Raw genomic sequence first — 23,285 nt, forward strand, 5'->3', positions numbered from 1 at the left:
GAGTCAGTCATGGCCCAAAACAGGCGGCTCAGGAGGACAGTAAGGCGTCTCAAGCGGGACTTGGAGAAGTCCAAGAAGGACTACGCTGAGGTGTTAATGGGTCCTGAGTATCAATAATTGTGTTTTTTTTGTTTTGTTTTTAATGTTTACGTACTTATATTAGTTGTTCTGTGTTTGTTTCTTTTTTTTGTTTATGTGTTTCGTGTTTGTTACTCTGTTTTTTTCGTTTTTTAATGTTTTATGTATTTCTTTCCTTTTTAATATATAATATAAAAATTATGCTTATGTTTTATGTGCTTTGTGTTTGAATTTTATGATTTAGAATGGAAAATCACACATCTCTAAATGTCGATATGAATCTTGTATCGACATTCATATCGACAGTATCGACATTCATATCGACAGTATCGACAATAATCGACACTGTCGAGAAAATCGCAGATTGAAGTTCCAAATCAAATGCATCTTCTTACAATTGATGTCACTCATTTTAGGGTTTCGCACGAACATGAATAGCATGAATAGACGACAACAACGATATACATTGGGTTTCAAAGAAACAAACCGATACATCAACAATGAATAGGATGAAGCTTTAAATATTGTAAATTCATGAAAAACTTACATGATTGTGTATAAAATCTTGAAGCACACACTGTGGGTTGGATTGATTGTTGATCGTTAGCTGCAAATTGATTCCGTTCTTTAGAGAGAGAGAGAGACAGAGAGAGAGAGAGCGCGCGGGACGAAAAGAGAAAAATGGGGGGAAGACAATGTTATTAAAAGGTTAGAGATGAGGGTAAGGTTGGAAATTAGTGAATAAAATGTGTTAGTTTTGGTGAGATTTTGAAAGTGTGTTAGAAATGAAAACTAACCCCCAAAAAGGTGCTAGTTTTGTAATTGTCCATTTTGAAATCGAGTGAGTATTATTTGGAAATTAAGTAAAAAAATACCATATATAGCGAACATCAATTTTAAAACAAATTTACAAACTTTGCTGTCCAAAAGAGTTTTTTTACTTGAAAAATTCCGTCGCAGGTGGGAAAGGCGCGAATTTGTGGTTACCGCCTACTCCTACATTGCATCTGTAGATTTTGTCACTCATCCGCATTTTCACTGCTCTCTAATAAGAAAAAATGCTAAAAGGACGGGAGAGCTTGATCAGGTTGGTTGGGAAAAGAAGGCGATTCCTTCCCAATCGCGAGTCTTTGCTTTCTATATCTGTCCAGGTTTGCTGTGTCTCCCAGCTATTTTTATGCTATCAGCAATATAGATTTGTTCTTGCGTCTTTTGAGCTCTTTTCCTTACGCTGTTCAGGGTGAAGAAGTTATTTGTGTGGGGGTTGAAGAGAAAACGTCAGAGAATAAAATTGATGATCTGATTTCTGGGGAAGATGAAAGAAGGATGCCTGAAATATCTACCCGACAGTGGGTAACTTGCCCTGTATGTGGGAGTAGAGTTGGTGGGGAAGATAGGACGATTAACTCTCATCTGGGTATGCTTTTCTGTGGATAATCTTTGAATGACATAAATGAATGCGGAAAGCAGAATTTCTTTTTGGCTGTACAATACGTATCTCACAGCTTCACCTTGTACTGGTCACAAATAACCTCTATAACCTTGAATCACTACTTGTTGAATGCACAGAGCTGAGTTGATTTGATTGCAAAAATTAAGCACCCTTCAATTACAAGAATTTCCATTTCTAGCTAATCATGATCATTTTAATTGTTTCAATATTCATTCCTGTCAGGTAAAAGAATAAAATGTCTTACTACATTTTAAACACAAAGACTCAAGTTGATTGTCTAATTCAAACATAATTTCTTCATCAGCAATTCTGATTCTAGCTAATCTATAATGGTTTCCAGATTCATGCCTGTTGAGTGGAAAGAAACGAAAATTGACCCAGCGTACCCTTCTTGACCTGAATTTTTGCTCCCAAACAAGCAGTCCTGTACAGAAAAATTTCATTAACTCCAAAGACTCTGGCATTGATGAGGAAAATGAGAGTAATATTTGTAAAGTATCCTCAAGAGGGATAACTAGTTCAACTGGGAAACCACTGGATAAGACCAACAATCAAGTTGAAGGGGATGGTATCAGCTGTCAAGTTGATCTCCCTTCGTTACCCTTGAAAGATGAGGTGCTCAGATGTGATGCAGTCACTAATATAGATGACTTAGCAGGGGTGATTCTTGAAACTTTCACAGTTGGACGTAGATTTAGTGTTCAGAAGGACTTAAATCTTGGAGCGAAAATCTCTCTTTTGAGAGACCCAAATAATGCTAGGGACCCAAATGCTATCAAGGTTTGTTTCCACTTACTTTTGTTTTCCTTGGATTTCAATTGCTAGCAAATAATTGAACATTTTTAGAAGTTGCATGATCCTTTTATGCCAGGTTCTTTTGGCAGATTCTACTCACTGTAAAGTGCTCGGCTTTCTTCCACGAGAGTTGGCCCAACATTTGTCTCCTTTAATTGAGAAGTACTGTCTAAGGTTCGAGGTAAAAATATTGCAAGGCTGCAGATTTTTTTTTTTCAGCTGGACTTCTATGCATCAGTTTCTTTGCTTACATACATGCATCCCAAATTTCTCTTGCATTATGCATTTGAGGGATTCAGAAAAGGCAAACACATGCAACAAAACCCTCCTAGTATGGATGTTTGAGGAGTTTGATTATAGGTTATATGCCTGTACTTACATCAAAAATTGACTTGTGAAAAGTTCTTAATCATGACTTGAAAGTACCTAAGAATGAATTTAAGTATCATTGTTGCATCCTGTACTAGAGAAGTGGCTGGTTAATGCAGGATGTGGTGCTGATTTGAAATCACAGCTTCTCTGCTGGTGATGGTGCATGCCACTCGCTATAGATGATACTCTCCAGTTCTTTCAGATGACAAAACGAAATTATTGGTAGGAGGAAAAAAAACAAAACGAAGAGAATGAAAGGTTGATGAGAATGTAGACAATGCGGAAAGCCTACTTAGGCAGGGCTGAGTAGCTTTCTTCTTTTGTTTAACTACTCCAATGGCCCCTTATTTTTTCAATAGCTTTCCTTTGAGAACAAATTTTGATTTACGGTCACTATCTTGATAATTCTCACAATTTTGACATAAATATTAATCCAGTTCCAGTTCCAGTTCCTATTCCTTTTAATTGTTTTTATGGATATTGCAACATTATTTTGTTTTTTTTTTACAAAAGAAGGAGCTGCTTGTAGTGCATCAACTACTTATAATTTAAAATTTATACAACTTTCTTATTGAAACTGGAAAAAGTGTTTTTTTTTCATTAAGACTTACATGTCAATTATGACTTGAAAAATGATACTTTATTCTAAAATAGTTATTTTAAATATTTAGAATATACCTTGTATATAGTTAAACATATCATTGTTGAAAAGAAGTCATTTTTCTATACACAATTTAAAATTTAAATTCATGTAATGTTGCATGATTTTGTGAGGTACGATCTGATATGGTTCATTTCTGTGAATTTATAATTGGCACCTTGACTTAAATCTTTGTTCTCAAGTCCTGATTGTTTCAAAAAATTTGAGTTTAGTTCTTATTATAATATTTACCTAACATGTACTATTTTGAGGGACTTATGTGTTCTATAAAAACTTAAATACATAATTTCGGGGATAAATATAGGTAACTGTCCGAACTTCATGGTGTAAGGTGTATCATAATTTGAATTATCAGGAACTGAAATGTTCTGCAAATTTAATATCTCTATGTCAGGGACTTAACTGCAATGTATTTAACAAACTTTAGGGAGTAACTTTCATATGTTGACTCAATATCTTTGTGTTGATTTTCTCTGTTGATTTTATTTTATTTATTTATTTTTTTTGTATTTTCTTTGCTATGGGTCATCTACCTTAGGGTTAATACATCTCTGCTGAAAAATTAGGTGCTATGAAATATTCTTTTGTATGCAATTCAGTCGATGCTATGGTGGAGAACCTGAACTTAACAGGCACTAAACTCGAAAATTTTGATTAGCACCTAAATATTTGTATTCACAAAGAGAACTAGCAGTCATGCTTGTTCAAAAGGAAAATTTTTGGGTTAAACATATTTAAGGGTTAAACATTTGGGCCACTCAATTTTGTCTAATGTTTCAACGTGGTCACCAAACTTCAATCTGTTTTAGTTAAGTAATTATAGTTTTTTTTTTTTTTGTTTCAATAAAGTCATTTTGCAATTTTTCAGGCGATTCAATGCAAAATGGTAACTTGGATGGTTTATGATAGAAACATAATGCCATGTCAGCTCCATGTGTGAAAACTATTTTGCAACGTGGAATCAATTAACTTATGACTCAACAAAAAATAATAAACTTTTAATCTATGATTCCATGTGGCATTGATATAGCCTTATGTTTGTGTCGTAAAGCATTCGAGTCAGCATTCTGGTATTAAAATCACCAGAACAGTTGCCCAAAGTGACTTTATTGAAATAAGATAAGACTTCAGCTATTTTCTTGTCACAAATTAAAGTTTAGTGATCATAGTGAAATTTTAGGCAAAGTTGAGTGACCGTCAATGCATTTAACCCTTCTTTTGAGCTTGTTTTCAAGGCTTCATTTGTGACAATTCTATGTTTGCACTTGTCATATTTTATTTCCATTTAGTTTATATTGGAAACAATTAATAGTAACATTCATATTTTCAATATTATATAGTTTTAGTGGGATTCATTACAGGGACATGTGACTTCCCTTCCAAAACTTTCTCTCGATCCTGTCCCAATTCAAATTGCATGTTGCGAAGAAATATCACATGGTAGTGCAGACCATAATGGAATTGAGCCTTTGACATTTTTATGGAAGAATGTCCTTCATGTAGTTGAGTCTGGAAAGCATCATCCAAGAAAAACAACAACATATCTTCAGAACTTTTGCTTGTTAATTCAAGAAGTTTTAAGAAGCAACTCTCACCTTTTCACCAATAATGAGAAAAATTTCATAGGTAATAACTTAACTGCCTGCTTTTGATATTTTTGCTCTGTATGCTTAATTTCTTTACTGGCAGGTTGTAACAATATTTTGTTATTATTTGTTAACAGAGTCATTCAAATCTCTTTCAGATGACAGTCAAAAGCTTTTTGTTCGGCTTTATGCACGCAAAGGTTATTGATGACTATCATTCTTTGCTTTGAATTTTTCTTGTCCAATTTTTTCCAGTTCTTCTGAGCTTTATTCTGTTTTCAAAGTAAATTTTTTACTTCACTCAGGATGATAGAGTGCAAATGGGTTTGCATGTCTTTATTACTTGGGATTGCAAATGACATGTATACTTCTATTAGACACTTTCATATTCTTTTTTATCATTTACCTTGACAATAGTTAGAATACAAGGGAGGCAATTAAGAATGTAAAAGTCTTGAAGAGGAGTGAAATACTTGAAGTCATATTGGATGATAATTTTGAAGTCATTATTTTATTGGTGAAGAGAAATCATAGAAGCTTAAAGTTCTTGGGCAACGAAAGTTGAATAGGAAGAAGCTGATTCAAAGTGAACTTATAGGAGTAAATAAGTCTACACTATATGTGTTGACAGAATTAGAATAAATTCAAGCTAAAAGTTTCCAGACAGGCTGAAGTGTTGGCAATAAATTTGAATATTGCTATTTCCAAAAGTAGATATTTTAATGTTATAGAAAGAAGAATAATTATAGGTTGATGTTCTAATATTTTAAGTAGACGTCCTGATGCTAATGTGTATGGGAGAATAATTTTTTCTTGAAACAACTATTTACCTCCTAGCTTAGTCTCTAGAGGCTATAAAGCTGCTAGAGCTATATGCTACATGCCTTTTGCTATGAGATTGATGCTATATTTGTTGAAGGACTTTGTATGTGTTGACAAATTGAAAGGTATCGGCCCATTGGAAACTTGGCTCATGATTTTTTTAAGTGAGTTTGCTTCAAGTGCAAGTTAGAAGATTTTAGAAAGAATTATTCTCAACCTATGTTGTCGGTATGATAACCATATAAAACACTGTATTTTGCATTTAATAGAAATTCACGGGGAAACAAAATATATTGCTCTAAAAAGAAAAAGGATACAGGCTACAGCTACCTTCAAACTTAACATCTTTGGAAGTTGTATTTTCATCAGCTAGCTGGTTTCTTCACCATGACATTAGGGGGTAACATGTCTTGTGTTATGTTAAATAAACTAGAAGTTATTATTTATGCTATAGGTACCAATAATTAGCTTTGCTCTCTCGCTCTCTCTATCGGGAAGAGGTTCAAATTAGTTCCTAGCTTCCAATTTTGTCGAATTGCAGTCCCCCAAAGTATCAAAATTCTCATTTTGCACTATCTTGAAAAGGTTCATACTTGATTATAAAAGGGGCAAAATTTCAGGACCTTTAAACATTGCAATCCCTTCTTTGCCATTCCAATTATAATAATCCCTCACTTGTTCAAGTTTTTCTCAAGTTGTGATATCTACTAGGATGATTTTGATGTTTTGACCCGTTGTGGCCTTTAGAGCTCGAATATTGTATATATTTTCTTTTCCAGAGACTTAAAGTTTACAACGTAATTGTTAACTTTAGCACGGGCTAAGCATTTTAGCAAGATGGTATGCATAGCTCTTTGAATTGGTTTTATATGGATCTTACATTGTCAAGCTCTCAGAAACTGTTAACTGGTTAACTTGCTCACGTGGATCTTACTTTTGAAGGTTAAATTGTGCTTGTGGTGCTTCTAAATTAATCACATATGGCTTGTTACTTCAACTTCTATGTAGTGGGATGATGTTTATTCTTTATGTATTTGTGCATATGGTGATTGTTATTTGTCATATCCAATATCTTTCTGTTGTCCCATAAAATAAAAATTTTATTTTTGATTTTATGTAAATAAAAAAGCATATAATAAATTTAGAGTAAAGTTCAATAAATTTTAATTCACACGTGTGGCTAGCCTACACGCCGTGTGAGTTATAGGTGTTTGTTACAATTAAGGTAAAATCCACTAACACTACGTGTGGAACAGCAACACGTCGTATGGGTGGAAATTAAAAGTTTATGCTGAAAATCAAACAATTCACATGACGCGTGACTTAAATCACACGCCGTGTGAAGTGTAAAACGACTCTCCAAAAATACGTAAGAAGAAGCCACATGGCGACAAAACGGTTCGCCAAAACGGGACGATCGGGACACACCAACAAGCACCAAACTGATACAACAATCCAAAATCACCTACACTAGTGCCAGATTCTCTCTAGACTTTATGCTTTGTTCTTCTTACTTTCCAGCTCTAACTTCATTTTCCAAGTTCTTTTTAGCCTTAATTCAGGTCTTTGGCAACCCGTTTTTAAGTTCTTTACATTCAATTATCTATCCTTTGCCCAAAAGTTAACAATTCCACCGTTTAAAGTTCACAAAAATCATCGTCTGTCTGGTTTTTTACACCTTCTGACCAGTCACTTTGTGTTCCTGTTTCCGACCCTGTTAAGCCCATTTTGCTCTCGATTTTTATACACACTCGTTCCTGACATCCTAAATTTCGCTTTAGCCTTTTGTTTTGCCTGATTACGTGTTCGGAAACCCTTTTTACGAGCTATTCTTTGCACCCTAAATCAGTTTACATATTCTGCCCAACTTTTATATATTCTGCCCACCTTTTTTGTTTTTACATTCCCGAGCCTTTCCAGCTCTTTTCTGTCCCCAAGTTTTACATAAACTCATCCTTGACTTCCTAGATTTCACTTAAGCCTTTTGTTTTACTCGATTCCATGTCCTAAAGCTCCCATACGAGCCATCTAAAGTTAGACTAAATTCTGGCCCAAATCTGCCCAAATTCAGTTACTCTTTCCGTTTTCAATCCGTTCAATTCAAATCAGAAAACCGCAGACGAAGCCAGCCCCGCTCGTTGTCGTCTGTTTAAAGTACTTGTAGTGATCGTGGATCCAAAGTCAGCAGTAGATCAACGCCTCCTCGAGATAGCTAATTGTGGCTCCGAGTTTGTCGTGTGAATTTCCAATTTGATTTCCTCTATTGTAATTATTGCAATTCAATTCCTGCTCATATTATTGATTTGTTTACACTCAACTTGGCAATCGGTTTAGCTATATGTTGATATAGAAATGATTTCGATTGTAATTATTTGCCTTTGAACATCTGTATTCAGATCCTTTTACATCAATAAAATACCCTTATTTCACCAAATTTTGTGTCAATTTCGCACTTTCATTTTTCTTTACTTACTCATACTTTACTTGAGGGCGAGCCTTGGCGCAACGGTAAACGTTGTTGTCGTGTGACCAAGAGGTCACGGGTTCGAGTCTTAGGAGCGGCCTCTTGCCAAATAAATTGGCAGGGGAAGGCTTGCCCCCAGTACACCCTAGTGGTGGGACCCCTCCCCGGACCCTCGCTCAGCGGGGACGCGTAATGCGACCGGGCCGCCCTTTTACTCATACTTTACTTATTTGCAGCAGCCTGATACGCAATAGCTTTAAATAATCTAGCAAAGTCTCTATAACGGCGCTAGGTACGCACGAGGGACTTTTTCAATCCTTGCGTCCCTCGCTAATCGTTTCGATTAAGATTTCAAGTTTTGACGCGCAATCATAAACTTAATTGTTCACATTAATTGAGAATTAATTTCTCTGTCACGCCCGCACCCAAACCACACGTGACAAGGTTGGAATTAACATTATTACGAAAATATCGCTAACAATTTCATATGATTTATACTACAATACGTGGCATTAGAATTTTCAGTTTATGCCAATTGAATTTTATATTGTTTCTGGTTGCATTATTTGTTTATGTTGCGATATTCTAATTACACACTAACACGTCTTCAATGTTGTTTGGAATTTATTTTTTTCCTTTTGTAAATTCTTAATATATTGGTGTTCCTTCCTTAGGACCATGGTTCCGGATGTCTGCTATTTCATACGAAGAAGTTTCGGATCTTAAGAAAGCAGTCAAAGACCTCTCTGGTAATTTAGTGATTAGGCATTGTTTGTTCTTGTGCTATATTCTTCAATAAAATCTTTTGTAGTCAAATGATTGATTTGGTTGGCACGTCACTCTAGCAATAGGTTATGTTAGTTGTTTTGAAGAGGCAAAAGAATTGCAAAACAAGGACTTGGAAGAGATCTTGAATTTGCTCACAGTCTCTGAGCTGCGTGAAATTGCATTGACATTCAACAAGGTTTGCATGAATCATATTTATAGCCTTATTGTATTTTGATTATTATGTTCGATCTTTTAAAGTATTTCTTTTGTTAGATATAATAATAAAATCTTTCTTGCTTTTAGTTTAATTGGTTCGTGACATGATATTAGAGACTTTTAGATCAAGTGGAGGTGGGTTCGAATTCTAGCAACCCCATTTGTTGATTAAATTTCAACGCAGGGTTAGATGAGCTTGTGTTGTACACGTGTTACGAACCTTAGCTAGGATCTAGTCACAAGTCTAGACATAAAAGAACTCTATTCTTCGAATCTATATTGAATTGGCAAAGGCAGACTCATCTTTGACAGAGCCCCTTTCTAATACTGAATTTGAGAGAGTGAAAATTGATATCTTATTGAATAGAAAAGCCTTTATTTATAGGCTGCAGATACAAGAGAATTCTAGATCCTAAATTAGAGGGATAATTATATTACCCCTAAATTATAGGAACTAAGACTAACAGTTAATGATATCACCCCTAAGTTATAGGAATCAAGACTAACAATTAAAGGAAACAAAATAACATCTGAAAAAGGAAACAAATTTAAATTCTGGAATAGGAAAGTAATTAGGCTGAAGATTTCTTCTTTCTTTGGTAATGCCTTCCAATAAAGGCGTCTGTATCATCACTCCCTAACTCGATTTGAGCTTGTCCTCAAGCTCAAACTCTTGATAAGCTTCTTGAAAGTGTTCTAATGGCTCCCATGTTGCATCTTCACCCATTGTACGAGCAGCTCGCGTTGACGTCGATTGAGCCTGCCATGGAGGATAGAGTGTGGGGGTGGCAAAGCTTTTCCATCACAATTAGGTGGTAGGTTCTCCATAATAGCTGCCGGGGGCCCTTTATATGCCTTGAGCAAAGACACATGAAGTTCAAGCTTGTAAGCAACGAACCCCACTTTGGCTAGGATTCTAAAATGGCTAAAATATTTTGGAAGAAGCTTATGATACTTTTGTCTGATATTGTTAGCTGGCGGTAAGGTTGAAGCCGCAACCAGACCCAATCCCCAATTGCAAAAGCCAACTCTCTATGATTAGAATCGTAAGTGTCCTTCAACTTGTGCAGACCCTGCTGAATAAGAAAGAAGACGAGGTGGTTCTCTACCATATACTAGTTGGAAAGGGGTAGTGTCAAGAGAAGTGTGAGTATTATAGCAATACTCAGCCCAAGGTATCCAATCCACCCACCGTGTTGCGATTGGTCGTTAGTAGACCTGTCCATGAGACCGGGTACCCGCCCAGGCCCGTGTCCCTTGAGCCGGGCTTGGACAGTATAAATTAAGCTTAGGCCCAGGTCCGCTAAAGCCCGCCTATTTTTTGGGCGGGCTTGGGATTGATTAAAATAGCAAGGGCCGGTCTAGCCCGGCCCGTCTATTAATATTAACTAATTAATTTATATATTAATTATTTACTTTTAAATATAAATTTTATCTTTTATAATTAAAAATTATGTATAGTGTTTCAAAAAAAAAAAATATGTATATATATTTAGGTGGGTATATTTAGGTGGGTATATATGGGCTGGGCTTGGGATTTGATTTGTAAGCCCGAGCCCAGTCCGGCCCGAGCCCGCCTAAACTTATAATGGGTTGGGTTGGGCTTGACCGAGTACTTTTACATAAAAGCCCGATAGGCCTGGCCCGAGCCCGGCCCAGCCCGGCCTATGCCCAGGTCTAGTTGCTAGTGAGACATCGCAAGACAAGTACATCTCAATTGTTCAATTAACCACCTCTCTTTGACCATCAGAATGAGGATGATAAGCAGAAGAGAAAGCTAGTTTAGAACCACTATGGCGAAATAGCTCCTTCCAAAACATGCTAAGAAAAACCTTGTCGCGATCTGAGACTATCGATTCAGGCAATCCATGGAGACGAAATACCTCAGCAAAGAACATAGCAGACACTTAGATAGCTGTAAATGGATGGGCCAATGGTATAAAATGAGCATACTTCATAAACCGATCTACCACCACCAATAGCATTGACTTCCCTCGAACTGTAGGTAAGCCCTCTACAAAGTCCATAGAGATATCCGCCCAATTTTTTTGCGGGACAACAAGAGGTTGAAGTAGTCCTGCAGGTTGCAAGTTTCGCCATTTATGGCGTTGGCAAACAAACAATTCTGCACAAATTCCAAGACAGCACGCTTCATACCTTCTAGTAAAAATCATGATGGAGGCGTTGTATGGTTTTTTGTCCCCCTTCATGAGCCATATCATGCATAACTGAAATAGCGGTGGAGATAATGGATGATGCAGGCAAAAGATATACCTTCCTTTTAAAGAAGATGAGATCATCTCGCACCTCCCAATCCATCCCTAACTCCCCTTGCTCAATGCGTTGTCGTTGCTGTAACAATTCTTGAGAGGTGGTTAATTCTTGTTGAATAGTATCAAGAATAGTATCAAAAATTGCAGCTTGAGGAAAAGAGACTACCATGAGTTGGGGAGAGTCATCAGAACGTCTGGATAAGGCATCAGTTGCCTTGTTTAATTTTCCAGCCTTAAATTCAACTCGAAAATAAATAAAATCCCATCAGTTCAATGATCCAATCTTGTTGTGGGAAAGTGAATGAGGAAGTGTGTCCCCCATAAGTAGGGACGCTAGTGAGAAACTACCTGGCTAATCCGATCAATGCTTGCTCATATACAGCTAATTGAAGGTGACGTTCCGCAATCTTTCGACTATAGAAAGCAATAGGATGGCGTGCGTGTTGTAAAACAGCCCCAAATCCACTACAAGCCCTTCTTCAAAATTAGGCAATTGCAAAACAAGAGCTGTTAAGAGAGAGGTCTTCAATTGGTGGAAAGCAACATCAGCTTCAGCGCTCCACACAAAGGTATTCTTCTTTAAAAGACAGGTTGAAGGAGCAACAACCAACCCATAATTTCTTATGAATTTTCTGTAGTACTCGGCCGAGAAAACCCCTTGGAGCCTTGGTGGATTCTAGAGTTGGCCAATCGGTAACAACCTTAATCTTTGTGATATCAACTTCAACTCCAGCCCCATGGATGACATGTCCAAGATAGATCACCCGTAACTCACCAAAGAGACATTTGGACTTCTTCAAGAATAACATGTTAGTGTGTAGGAGTTCAAAAACTGTTCTGACATGTTGCATGTGCTCAACCCATGTTTTATTGTAAATTAAAATATCATCAAAGAAAACCAAGACAAACTTAAACATATGTCCTTGAAAAACTTCGTTCATCAAACTTTGAAAGGTTGACGGGGCATTAGTGAGTCCAAAGGGCATGGTTAGGAATTCAAAGTGCGGATGATGAGTTCTAGAGGTTGTCTTCTCCACATCCGGTGGTGCCATCCTGATTTGAAAAAAACTCGATCTATCTAACTTTGTAAAATATTGTGCTCCATGAAGTTCATCCAGCAACTCATCCACTACCGGTATTGGAAATTCAGCCTTAACAGTGCATCATACATTGAACTCGTGGTAATCCACACAAAAACGCCATGACCCATCGTGCTTCTTAACTAAAAGGACCAGGGAAGAGAATGTGGATCTACTAGATCGAATAACCCCCATGCTGTAACATTTGCACACACTGTTTCTCAATCTCATCCTTTTGGAAATGAGGGTACCGGTAAGGTCGAACTACAATTGGTCCTGTCCTGGGTTTTAGGGGTATGTGATGATCACTTTCGCGACAAGGAGGTAACCTCGAAGGTTCCGAAAACAAATATGCAAATTCAGTAAGTAGTGATCTAACTGAGTCTTGGCTGAATTTTGCGTTTGCATCAAACTGAGTCGGGGTTTTGCCATAGGAGGTTGTCCTCGCCATAAAATCTTCTTTCCATTAAGGTTATATTTCATAGTTAAGGAGCTAAAGTCTCACAGAATAGGTCCAAGAGTACACAACCATTTGACTCCCAAAACCACGTTGAATCCCTCCAATGGTATATTATAAAAATCAGCCTGGAAAATAGCGTCTGCAACCTGAAGAGATACTAACTTGCAGATTCCCATTCTTGAAACATGCTCTTCATTTGCCACTGAGACTTGCAGCCTTGGTCATTTCCAAATCTTTAGTCCCAAACTTGGAAGCAAGCCCTCAAGAAGAAAGTTGTGAGTGCTGCCTACTGAAACACTAACACTTGATATTTTTGCTAGTATCTGCATGGTAGGAGAATTGCAGGTTCCGCTAATGGTATTTAGAGAAATCTCAAGTTCCGCTAATGGTATTTAGAGAAATCTCAAGATCTCCTGTCGTCTCTTCCTCTTCATTATCTGAATCGACTACCTCAATCCGGAATAACCATTTGCATTTATGTCCCTGTGTATAAGATTCATCACAATTATAGCACAATCCTTTGCCCCACCTTTCAGATATTTCTATTCGTGTCAGTTTCTTGAAAAATGGCGTGGAAGAGCGCAATTTACTATCACGTCCCATTGATTTGACAATTTGTTCCCCATCTTTTGTACCCATGTTCTTGCTAGTGGAGATAGCAGTTTCGCTTCTGTTAGATTTAGGGATGGACCTGTTTGTGTTCGATCGTGAGGCTAAGGTTGATTGTGAGATTCTTTGGTTATGTTCTAATGTCCAAGCATACTCAAGTCCAATTCCGAGGTTACGTGACTGTTGCAACTCAACATCAATCCGGAGTAGTTCTTTCAACCCAGCGGTAAAAAGATCCACTTTTTGGTGAGGAAGAAGTTTTGAAGTTCGAGCCAATAATGATTGGAATTCTCTTTGATACTATCCGACTAAACCGGACTGTTTGAATTTGGCTAATTCTCCCAAGAGATTATTACTCATAGCTGGCCCAAATCTCACGTGACAACACTCCTTAAATCGGCCCCAATTTAGTTTTGCCTCCTGCTCAATTTGATCAAACCCCATTTGGGCCTCACCCAATAGATGGAATGCAACTAGGCCCACCTTATCTCCTTGAGCAGTTTTTTGATTGATGAAGAATTTCTCGCACCTTTTCAGCCACCCTAAAGGGTTATCAATGCCATCATAGGTTGGAAATGGTTATCAATGCCATCATAGGTTGGAAATTCCATCTTGGAATAATGAGGTACCACAGATCCTCCTGACTGTGATTCAGGTCTGCCACCTAAACCTGAGTTTCCGCTGCTGCCATGAATTCCATTGTTTTGTCCCTCTATATTATTGCCGTTGGATCCCTTCTCTTTTTCCCGAACTGAAATTGATAATTAATTATGCAATTTGTTCCTCCAGTGCACATTGACGAGATGGCATTTGTTCCATAAAAGCATCCAGCTTGACGACAAATTTTGCGTGTCACCCATGACGCCAAGCTCTGATACCAAGTTGTTACGAACCTTGACATAGGATCTAGCCACATGTCTAGACACAAAAGAACTCTTCTTTGAATCTATATTGAATTGGTCAAGGCAGACTCGTCTTTGATAGAGCCCCTTTCTAATACTGAATTTGAGAGAATGAAATTGATATTTTATTGAATAGAAAAGCCTTTATTTATAGGCTACAGATACAAGAGAATTTTAGATCCTAAATTATAGGGATAATTATATGACCCCCTAAATTATAGGAATCAAGACTAACAATTAATTATATCACCCCTTAAGTTATAGGAATCAAGACTAACAATTAAAGGAAACAAAATATCATCTGAAATAACAAAAGGAAACAAATTTAAATTATGGAATAGGAAAGTAATTAGGTTGAAGATTTCTTCTTTCTTTGATAATGCCTTCCAATAAAAGCGTCTGTATCAACACGCTTCAAGCCAGAGGACTTCGGGTGCGTGAGTGTGTCAAAGATAATAATAAAAGCTATTATTGGGCCTTCACTATCAGCTTAAGCTTTTAGTTTAATTGGTTCCTTGCCACTTTTAAAACAAAATGGCGATCCATTAGGCATTATATTGTCTCTTTTCCCTTTTGCTTATGTTAAATATCTCACATTGTTTAATTAGGGATTTATATGGCTCTTTATATATGCGAGACAATCCTCTCCCGTTAGAGGTGCCTTTTGGGGTGAGTTAGACCTTTGTTTACATGGTATTAGAGCCTTGTATTAAATGTTGGGTCATTCCAAACTATTAATTGTGGAGCAAATTTGTAAGGACTGTATCTACCATGTCATGCGTAAAAGTACGTCATTTCGGTGGGTTTTTCTGTCTGAATTGGCTGAAAGGACTTTGTCGAAATAAAAAGGAAAGTTCAAGACTTTAGTGAAAGAAAATGAAGTTCAGTGACCTTTGTGAAATACACCCCAAACTTTATTGACTTTCGGTGCAACTTACCCCCATTTTGAGAGGGTGTATCAACACATGAAGATTGGTGAAGAATACCATTTTGGAGCATAAAAGTTTGAAAATGGTCTAGAAAAGCAGTCTTTCGCATTTTCACTTGTCAAAATATGAATTGAAACATAAAATTGGGTTTTAATTTCACCACATAAAGCAATAAACAGAGAAAATGATTCACAATATTTTTTTTATCAAGTATGGCCAAGTTGTTTTAGAATAAGCATCCACAAAAATAACAAAATAGTTGAAACCAAGTTTAGACACTACAACGCATGGACCCCAAATGTGGGGAAGAAGATAAGCGATAGAGTTTTGCAAACGGACAAGACTCACAACATAAAGTAAATAAATTCAAAAACCGAGGATGCGATTTCTTCAAAAGATGTAGAGATGGATGTCCTAACCGTCAATGCTCTTCAAAAGGAGTGGAGACACTAGAACAAGTAGTAGGTCTAGTAACCTTAGTATCCAATACGTAGAGACCTCCAAATTATCGTCCTTTACCAATAATCTTCTTCGTCAAAAGATCCTGAAATAGATAATAATCAGGAAAAAAAATAAGATAGAACATTTCAAGGATCGAGTAAGTTTACTCACATATATCAAATTAAAAGCAAAATGAGGTACATTTAGGACAAATGAAATAGAGAGCGAAGGAATTGGATTAATAGTGCTAGATTCAATGACAAAAGAATTTGTTTTGTCAGCCAGGGTTACATGTAACATGTGCAGAAAAGTCTTAGAATGAGAAAAAGACTTTGCTTGGCACCAGAATCAATGACTCATTTTGAAGATGATGAAAGGAGACACTTATTTGAGTTACCTAACTCAACAATAACAATGATTGACGGAGAAGAGTTCTTCAAACTAATGGTTCTGGGTACCTAGCAAACTCTTTCGCAGAAAGTGTATTGAACCAGAAGGAGTTGGGGCATCAATAGTTGCAAGATGAGGAAACCGATTCTTTTGTGACTTGTTTTGGAGTTTGTAGTAAGTGCATTTGGTGTGACCAGACTCATGGCAATAGTAGCAAACAACTTTGCCTCTCTCATCCGAACTTTTTTTACCTCCTTTATTCGGACCCTAATAAGAGGCATTAGATCCAGTTTTGTGATTGACAAGAGCACTAGGTGCTGGAACTGAAGAAGAGACTTCACTTTGCACAATATGAGTGAGAGCCTCATTCATACTAGGAATTTTATCAGTGGAGAGAATTTGAGACGTAACAACATCATATTCGAGTTTAAGTCCAACCAAAAAACTTATCACAACCATTTGCTCCTGTTGAGTACGCTGCACTTTAACATCAGTGCTAAAAGGCAACAAATCATTCAACTCTTCTGACATTTTCTTAAAATGCATGAAGTAAGCCTGAACAGGTTGACTCTTTCGGTCAGCGTGATAAAAATTTCTTACAGATAAAAGAAATATCATATTTTCCAAAAATACGGGAATTGCAAATACCATCAGTTCTTTGAAATACTCACAGTGATTGAATAGACTAACGATATCTTTGTCAATCGAGTTTCGAATCTGAAGAACCAGACTAGCATCATCCTCCTACCAATCTGAGTCATCAAGTTTTGGATTATCAGTCCAGTGTCGAGCCTTCTTAATACTGCGTACATAAGTTCTCACAGTTTTGGACCAATCCAAGAAATTTGGACCAGTCAATTTGTGATTGGTTATTTTGGATATGACAGGAATAACATTAGTGACCACAACAATATCGGCCTCTTTCTTCTCGTTTGACATATAGACAAAAACTTGAGCAAATAAAAGTCCAATAATTCCCAAACTACAAATAGTACTAAACTGAGTGATCACGATCATTTTGAAGTGATAACTTCCAGCAAAAGCAAACCAAGCACAATTGTAAACGGTGGTGACATGCGCTCGTGCGTGGGAGAGGTGACAGAATTGATGGCGTCGCGTGAAGGCTACTCGCGGCTCCGTTGATCGCCAGATTTGAGGGGCAAGCTGATCGGAACAAGGGCTTATTGGGGGTTGCGGGTGGGGGTTGCGGTGAAACACTGGAACGCTAGATCCCCAAAAGTCTGCTCTCTAAGCAAACTGAAAATGGAGGGGAAAAAATGAACAGGAAAGAAGTTGCTCACCAGGCAACTCTGATACCATGTAGTTTAGAGAGAGAATGGAGAAAATATATTGTGTTATCGATGAAAAAGGCTTTCTAAACTAGGAAAGATTTCATAGATTGTTACATAATAAGTCAATGTAATAAATGTATAACATGCTTAGGCTGCTACTAGATCATGCTTAGGCTTCTCTGACAGCTATAGGGCTGCTAGTAGGCCACTATGTTTTCTTTATTGTAGGGAAAACCTTGTATAAATATGTGTATTCATCTTAAGTTTAATATATTCATGTAGACTCTTAATCTACATGGTATCCCATGTATTCTAGTGTATTACATGGTCTGTTACATAGATTATTCCTAATATTAAGCCCTAAGATTAAGCCTATTTACAGCTATCATTTACAGCAATTTACATCATTAATCATTCATGATTCATAATATTCATCTCTACTTTCCCTTTTGCTGTATGTTGTTTCTTCTTTCAATTTTGTGGAGTTCTCTTTGGTTTTGTTGTCAAAGAAACTCATTGTTGGCTTTCTAAATCCTAGAAGAATTTGTCATAAACAGTAAACCCAGCAACCAAGCATGGGGATTGTTAGTTAAAAGAAGAAACTTATAAATTTATATTTTATTTATTTACATATGAAATTTCTTATCTCTACACATTTTTTTATATAAATTTATTTGGATTTTATAACTTGTGTGATTCCTTTAATTTCTTGTTATTATTGCACATGTATATTTTTCTTGTTTCGTGTTTGACATTTAGGGATTTGCTTTCTATGTAGGGTGCTATGCTATTTTTTCATTTCCTTTAAACATCATAGATTCATATAGTTCATCTGAATTAAAATGCTTAAAGTAAAGAATCTATTACCTAGTGCTCTGTGATACTAGTAATTCTCCTTTCTTGGATGAGGCCTCTGAAAAAAATGTTTTTGCTTTTGTTTATGTTCAGAATGGCATCTGCAATACACGGAAGCAGGATCTTATCACATTTATTTTATCTACCTATCAAAATGGATTATTGCACAAGTCAGTCTTATTGATATAAGTTAACTTCTCCTATTGGCATTCATAACGAGTATATGTACTTCAATTTTCATTTTAGTTTCTAATATGCAGCTCATTCCTACCGTCTTCAGTATTTGATAGAACGGGAGTGTGTATTAAAATATCCTCAAAAGCTGACTCCCTTATTTGGCGAGCTGAGGTACTTTTCTCTTAGTCCTACAGTAACAACCAACAGGAACCAGACAAAATATTACTCTGCTTTACATCAAGCTATTCTTTAAATTTCCTTTCATGTGCAGAGACTTTTCTTCCTGAATGGAATGCAGGATCTATCAGCATTTCTACTGGTTGATTTAGGGATAGTAACATTTCCAACCTATCGCTGCATTATATCAGAACAGATCTTCTCGACTCGAAATAACCTGCTTGCTTATGAAGAGGTTCTATGTCTCTATATAGAAACACTGATAACCATTTGCTTTTTTCACCATATCTAATTCTCAAGTATTAGGCAGTTGAAGTTGCACAAATCATGGATGAGTCTCTTGAGAAAAACAATAACGATTCGGTGTTAGTCTGCACAAAGATAGCCAACTCACGATTATCCAGCTCTAATGCAAAAGCAACAGAGTCAAAGGCCTTTGAATCAGCAACTATTTTTAAATATTTTTCGGCATCTTGGGTATACTCGAAAGTGATCCTTCTTGGAATATCTTTTCTTGAGCGTGAGTGCAGGTATGAAATATAAAAAATTATTCTTTGCTAAAAATCTTGAGTGCTGAGCAATGGGCATGCCCTAAAACTTGTCTTATATGATTTTACAATTTGAAAAGGGATCCCTTAGCGAAGATCTCATTTTTGTATTTTCTTCTCAGCTATAATTGAATTTTAATACAAATGATCTTATTGTTTATTCAGAAAAATAAATTAACACGCCTTGGTTATTTGATTTTTTTTTTCTAGATATTTTACTGCTCAGTTTAGAGAAATGCATTTCAAGTAAGCTGGTAAATTTTCTGTAGCAAAGGGAAATTCCTGAATGAACTATGTCCTCAATTCAGATATAAAGATGCTATCAATTTGCTGAAGCAATTGCTTGATTGCTTTCCTTGTGATGGAAGGAGAGGTTATTGGACACTCAGATTGTCAATTGATCTGGAACACATGGGCTGCTCCAATGAAAGCCTCTCAGTTGCTGAAGATGGATTGTTGGATCCATGGATACGTGCTGGTTCAAAAGTGGCATTGCAAAAGCGAGTTCTTCGCCTAGGAAAACCTCCAAGGCGCTGGAAAGCTCCCAGCTTCAAAGATTCCATAACAAGGAAGATCAAAGAGGTAGCTTTTTTATTCCATTTCTTAGAAGTTTGTCCGAAGGCTGGAATACGTGGTGAAATCTTGAAAATCAGAGAGTAAGATTGTGATACAAGTGGATAGCGGGCTTTGTATGGGCTTTTGGATCTAGGATGCGCATAAAACTTCTAATTTGAAGCATTAAACGGATGCAATTAAATTATTTTTCATGTGACACCTGCAACCTTCTTTGTCTATGGCTTTCAAACAGGTTCATATCCAGGGGCGACCTTTGAACTGTGAAATTGGGAAGAAAAGCAGATTCTATGGAGAAGATGGCGAGCAGTGTGGAGTTGAACAGCTAGCCTTGCAGTATTATGCTGGAGAAGGAGGTGGATGGTGTGGTGTTCATTCTGAGAGTGGCATTTGGATGACAATATTTGGTCTTCTCATGTGGGACGTTATATTTTCTGATGTACCAAATGTCTTCCGCAATAGATTTCAGGTACGCATTACATTTAATCTATAAAGCTCTTATCTTTTTCAGCTCATTTTCTATCTAGAAGTTCCATGCATAGATGAAACAAGCACTTCTTGTATGAATTCATAGCCAACTTATTGAGAAAGATAAGAGAAAATAGTGAATACACACACCAGGAGAAAGAAGCTAAATTTCAGCAGACAAATTTTAGACACCAAGTAATGTTGAAGAAATTAATCGAAGAAGTAACCACGGTTCCCATGATTAATCCTTGGGATGACAGTGGATTTCGAGCTAGTGTGTCAAGATAAATGCTCATCAAAGCGAAAGAGATAACCTTGTATTCATTGGCTAGTTGGCTTGTGTGAAAGCTAATGGAAAAATCTCATTGGTGGAAAAGAAAGTTCTTTTTCTAGTATTACTACGAGTGAACTCATCTTTCTTGTAAAAATAGGTTTTAAGAAATTCATACGAGAAAAAATATTTCATTTTGCAGAGTGGTCCCTTGGATTTGGAGACAGATGGCTTCTATCCAGCCAGAGAAAGCCTTATAGAATCTCAGTTGAGAAGGATTCATGATGGCTTGGGTGAGGAGATTTTGATCATGTCATGGGAACTACACTCAGGAATATCTTGTAGGGGGGTTAACTGGGGTCGACATTCTCTTTCTGAACTTCGGGCTGCTGTGAGCTGCATTGGCGGACGTTGTTTGGCCTCACTATGCCGATATCTTGCCCAAGATTATGGAAGTTGGTCCCGTGGCATGCCAGATTTGTTGGTGTGGCGCTTCCATGAAGAATACAGAGGCGAAGCGAAGCTTGTTGAAGTTAAAGGCCCCAAAGATCGTCTCTCCGAACAGCAGCATGCATGCATGTTACTGTTAATGGATTGTGGCTTCAAGACGGAAGTTTGTAAGGTGATCCCTATGCCATTAGACTCTTGACTTCATCCGCTTTGCATTGAAGATTGATGTAGATAGCATTTGCAAATAATTTGTTGAATTGTGTCCGTAAACTAGAGAACATAGACACTGCCATTGGAAGCCAGTAATTAATCATTAGAAGGTACCTTAAGTGAAGAAGCCTTGTAGTTTGAGGTATAGTCATGTAGAGATGATAGTGAGCAAAATGTTTCTGTTCACATCAATAACTTGACGATATGTAGCATGATGTCTAGTTTTATGTTTTAAATGTGCAAGGGTAAAAATTGTCAATTATGCTAATGAAAGATGTGAGTCGGACATGAGTGGAAGCATAGTCATTCTCAAGTATGAGCAACCATATTCCTTTCTCCAATAGTCCCCAATAAGACTATTGGAGATTAACCGAATAAGAGGGGAGGGGACAATGCATTTTTTTTCTTCCTCTACCTTAAGGGGTTCGGTTTCTATTTGATAGATCTAGTATTTTTTTTTTTTCTTTCTGAATTTTATCCCATTCTATAAGGGGTTCTTCATTGAACCAAAACGTTCATATCTAATGGAACCAATTATACTTGTACTTCCATTAAGAAAGAAACTAAATATCTTACAATGTATTTGTACCGACAGAAAGTGAAGAACAAAATAACAAATCTGAGCTACCACATCAGCTAAACGAATTACAATTAAAACATTTAGTAATTAATTTTACCGCCATGACATAAGCTCCTTTCTTCTGTTGTCATAATATGTTATTCATTTTGAATTCCAACACCCTCCTCCTTACAAGATGAAGGTGTAATATTGGTTAACTTCATTTTGTTTAAAGCATAAACCATTTGATTAGAAGTTAATGGTTTGGCTAGCAAATCTTCTATTTGATGCAGGGAATCAACATAGGAAGTACATAAAAAAACTAGTTTAGCTGCGGTATGCATAATTGCATTATTGTTAGAGAAGAGTAGGATTGACATTGCTGATTTGATATGAAACTCGGATAAAATGTAATGTATGTAAGCCACTTTAGCTCACAGGCATTTGTAGCCATGACACAATATAATGCTTTAGTAGAAGACTTGCTAATTGTCCTTGCTTCTTAGCCTTCCAATAAACAATTGACTACCTCAAAAGGACACAATATCCCGTCATGCACTTACGAGATTCTTAACACCTAGCCCAATCTGAATCATAGTAACCAGTGAGATTGAAATCACTCTGCGAAGCATAGGACAACCTTTTTGTAGTCGTTCCGTCCAAATATCATAACACATGTTTAACTATACTCATATGCAATTATGCAGGTTGTCCTTTATGAATTGAGTTAATTGATGAACTACACATGATATGTCAGGCCTTGTAAATCCTAGGTAGAGCAAACGATCGATCATCCTGCGATATTGCTCGGGATTTCAATATAATTTCGAGGACTTAAAGTTGTCTGAACGTTATGTAAACTAACATCCTTAACCAAATCTAAAATGGATTTCAACTGTGAAATGAGAATACTAAAGTTTGATCTAGCTAGTTCGATGCCAAGAAAAAACTTGCCAAAACCATATCTTTAATGGTGAAGGCCTTATGCATCTCTTGTTTAACTTCTACAATTCCTTTTGTTGGTCCGTCAACAACCGGGTTCTCCAACAATGGCCTCAAATGGTCCGCAGCTGCCGTGCCGTAATTGTTTGCCACAAGATCCAGAATTTGATCGCCAAAGGTCTCCGGTGACATTTCTCGAGCATCTTGAATGAGAGGAGGAGAATTGTTCCTTTAGTTAACAGGGATGGCAGGAGTGTTGCTTATTGAAACTGGAATAGTGAGTGGGGCAGTGGACCCCCCAGAAGAAGGGTTGGGCCCTTCCGTTGTCATTTGTGTTCGTAGTGTAAACTCTTTTGTAACTAGAGCTCCACGATCACCGCACCAATTGATAACTTACGAACGAACTTCTGCCGGAGCTCCACCTGTGGGGGGGCGTCGTTGGGTTCGGTCGGGGCACTCCGATGT

The 23,285-nt window shown here is 37.0% G+C and overlaps 1 protein-coding gene across 3 annotated transcripts; it reads left to right on the forward strand.

Annotated features, from left to right (window-relative positions):
• The first annotated feature begins 1,007 nt into the window (after window positions 1-1,007).
• On the forward strand, window positions 1,008-21,587 carry LOC136218533 (fanconi-associated nuclease 1 homolog). 3 transcript variants are annotated; one of them, XM_066005465.1, is made up of 15 exons: window positions 1,008-1,229; window positions 1,318-1,495; window positions 1,872-2,311; window positions 2,403-2,507; window positions 4,721-4,985; window positions 5,083-5,145; window positions 8,906-8,980; window positions 9,077-9,195; window positions 18,539-18,615; window positions 18,706-18,793; window positions 18,894-19,034; window positions 19,106-19,329; window positions 19,656-19,929; window positions 20,156-20,389; window positions 20,862-21,587. In XM_066005465.1, exons 1-15 carry the CDS (start codon window positions 1,137-1,139, stop codon window positions 21,306-21,308), a joined length of 2,823 nt encoding a protein of 940 aa, XP_065861537.1. In that variant the 5' UTR covers window positions 1,008-1,136; the 3' UTR covers window positions 21,309-21,587. The 3 variants fall into 3 exon arrangements, with proteins under 3 accessions (XP_065861537.1, XP_065861539.1, XP_065861538.1); XM_066005467.1 differs by having other exon boundaries at window positions 18,921-19,034; XM_066005466.1 differs by having other exon boundaries at window positions 9,083-9,195.
• Window positions 21,588-23,285: the final 1,698 nt, after the last annotated feature.

This window comes from Euphorbia lathyris, chromosome 2, assembly GCF_963576675.1.
Source record: "Euphorbia lathyris chromosome 2, ddEupLath1.1, whole genome shotgun sequence".
Classification (NCBI taxonomy): domain Eukaryota; kingdom Viridiplantae; phylum Streptophyta; class Magnoliopsida; order Malpighiales; family Euphorbiaceae; genus Euphorbia; species Euphorbia lathyris.

Coding starts and splice junctions, on each gene's coding strand:
- LOC136218533 (XM_066005465.1), top strand. CDS start 1,137: ATGCTAAAAGGACGGGAGAGCTTGATCAGGTTGGTTGGGAAAAGAAGG. Junction 2,508..4,720: donor AGTACTGTCTAAGGTTCGAG/GTAAAAATATTG, acceptor GATTCATTACAG/GGACATGTGACTTCCCTTCC. Junction 8,981..9,076: donor AGCAGTCAAAGACCTCTCTG/GTAATTTAGTGA, acceptor ACGTCACTCTAG/CAATAGGTTATGTTAGTTGT.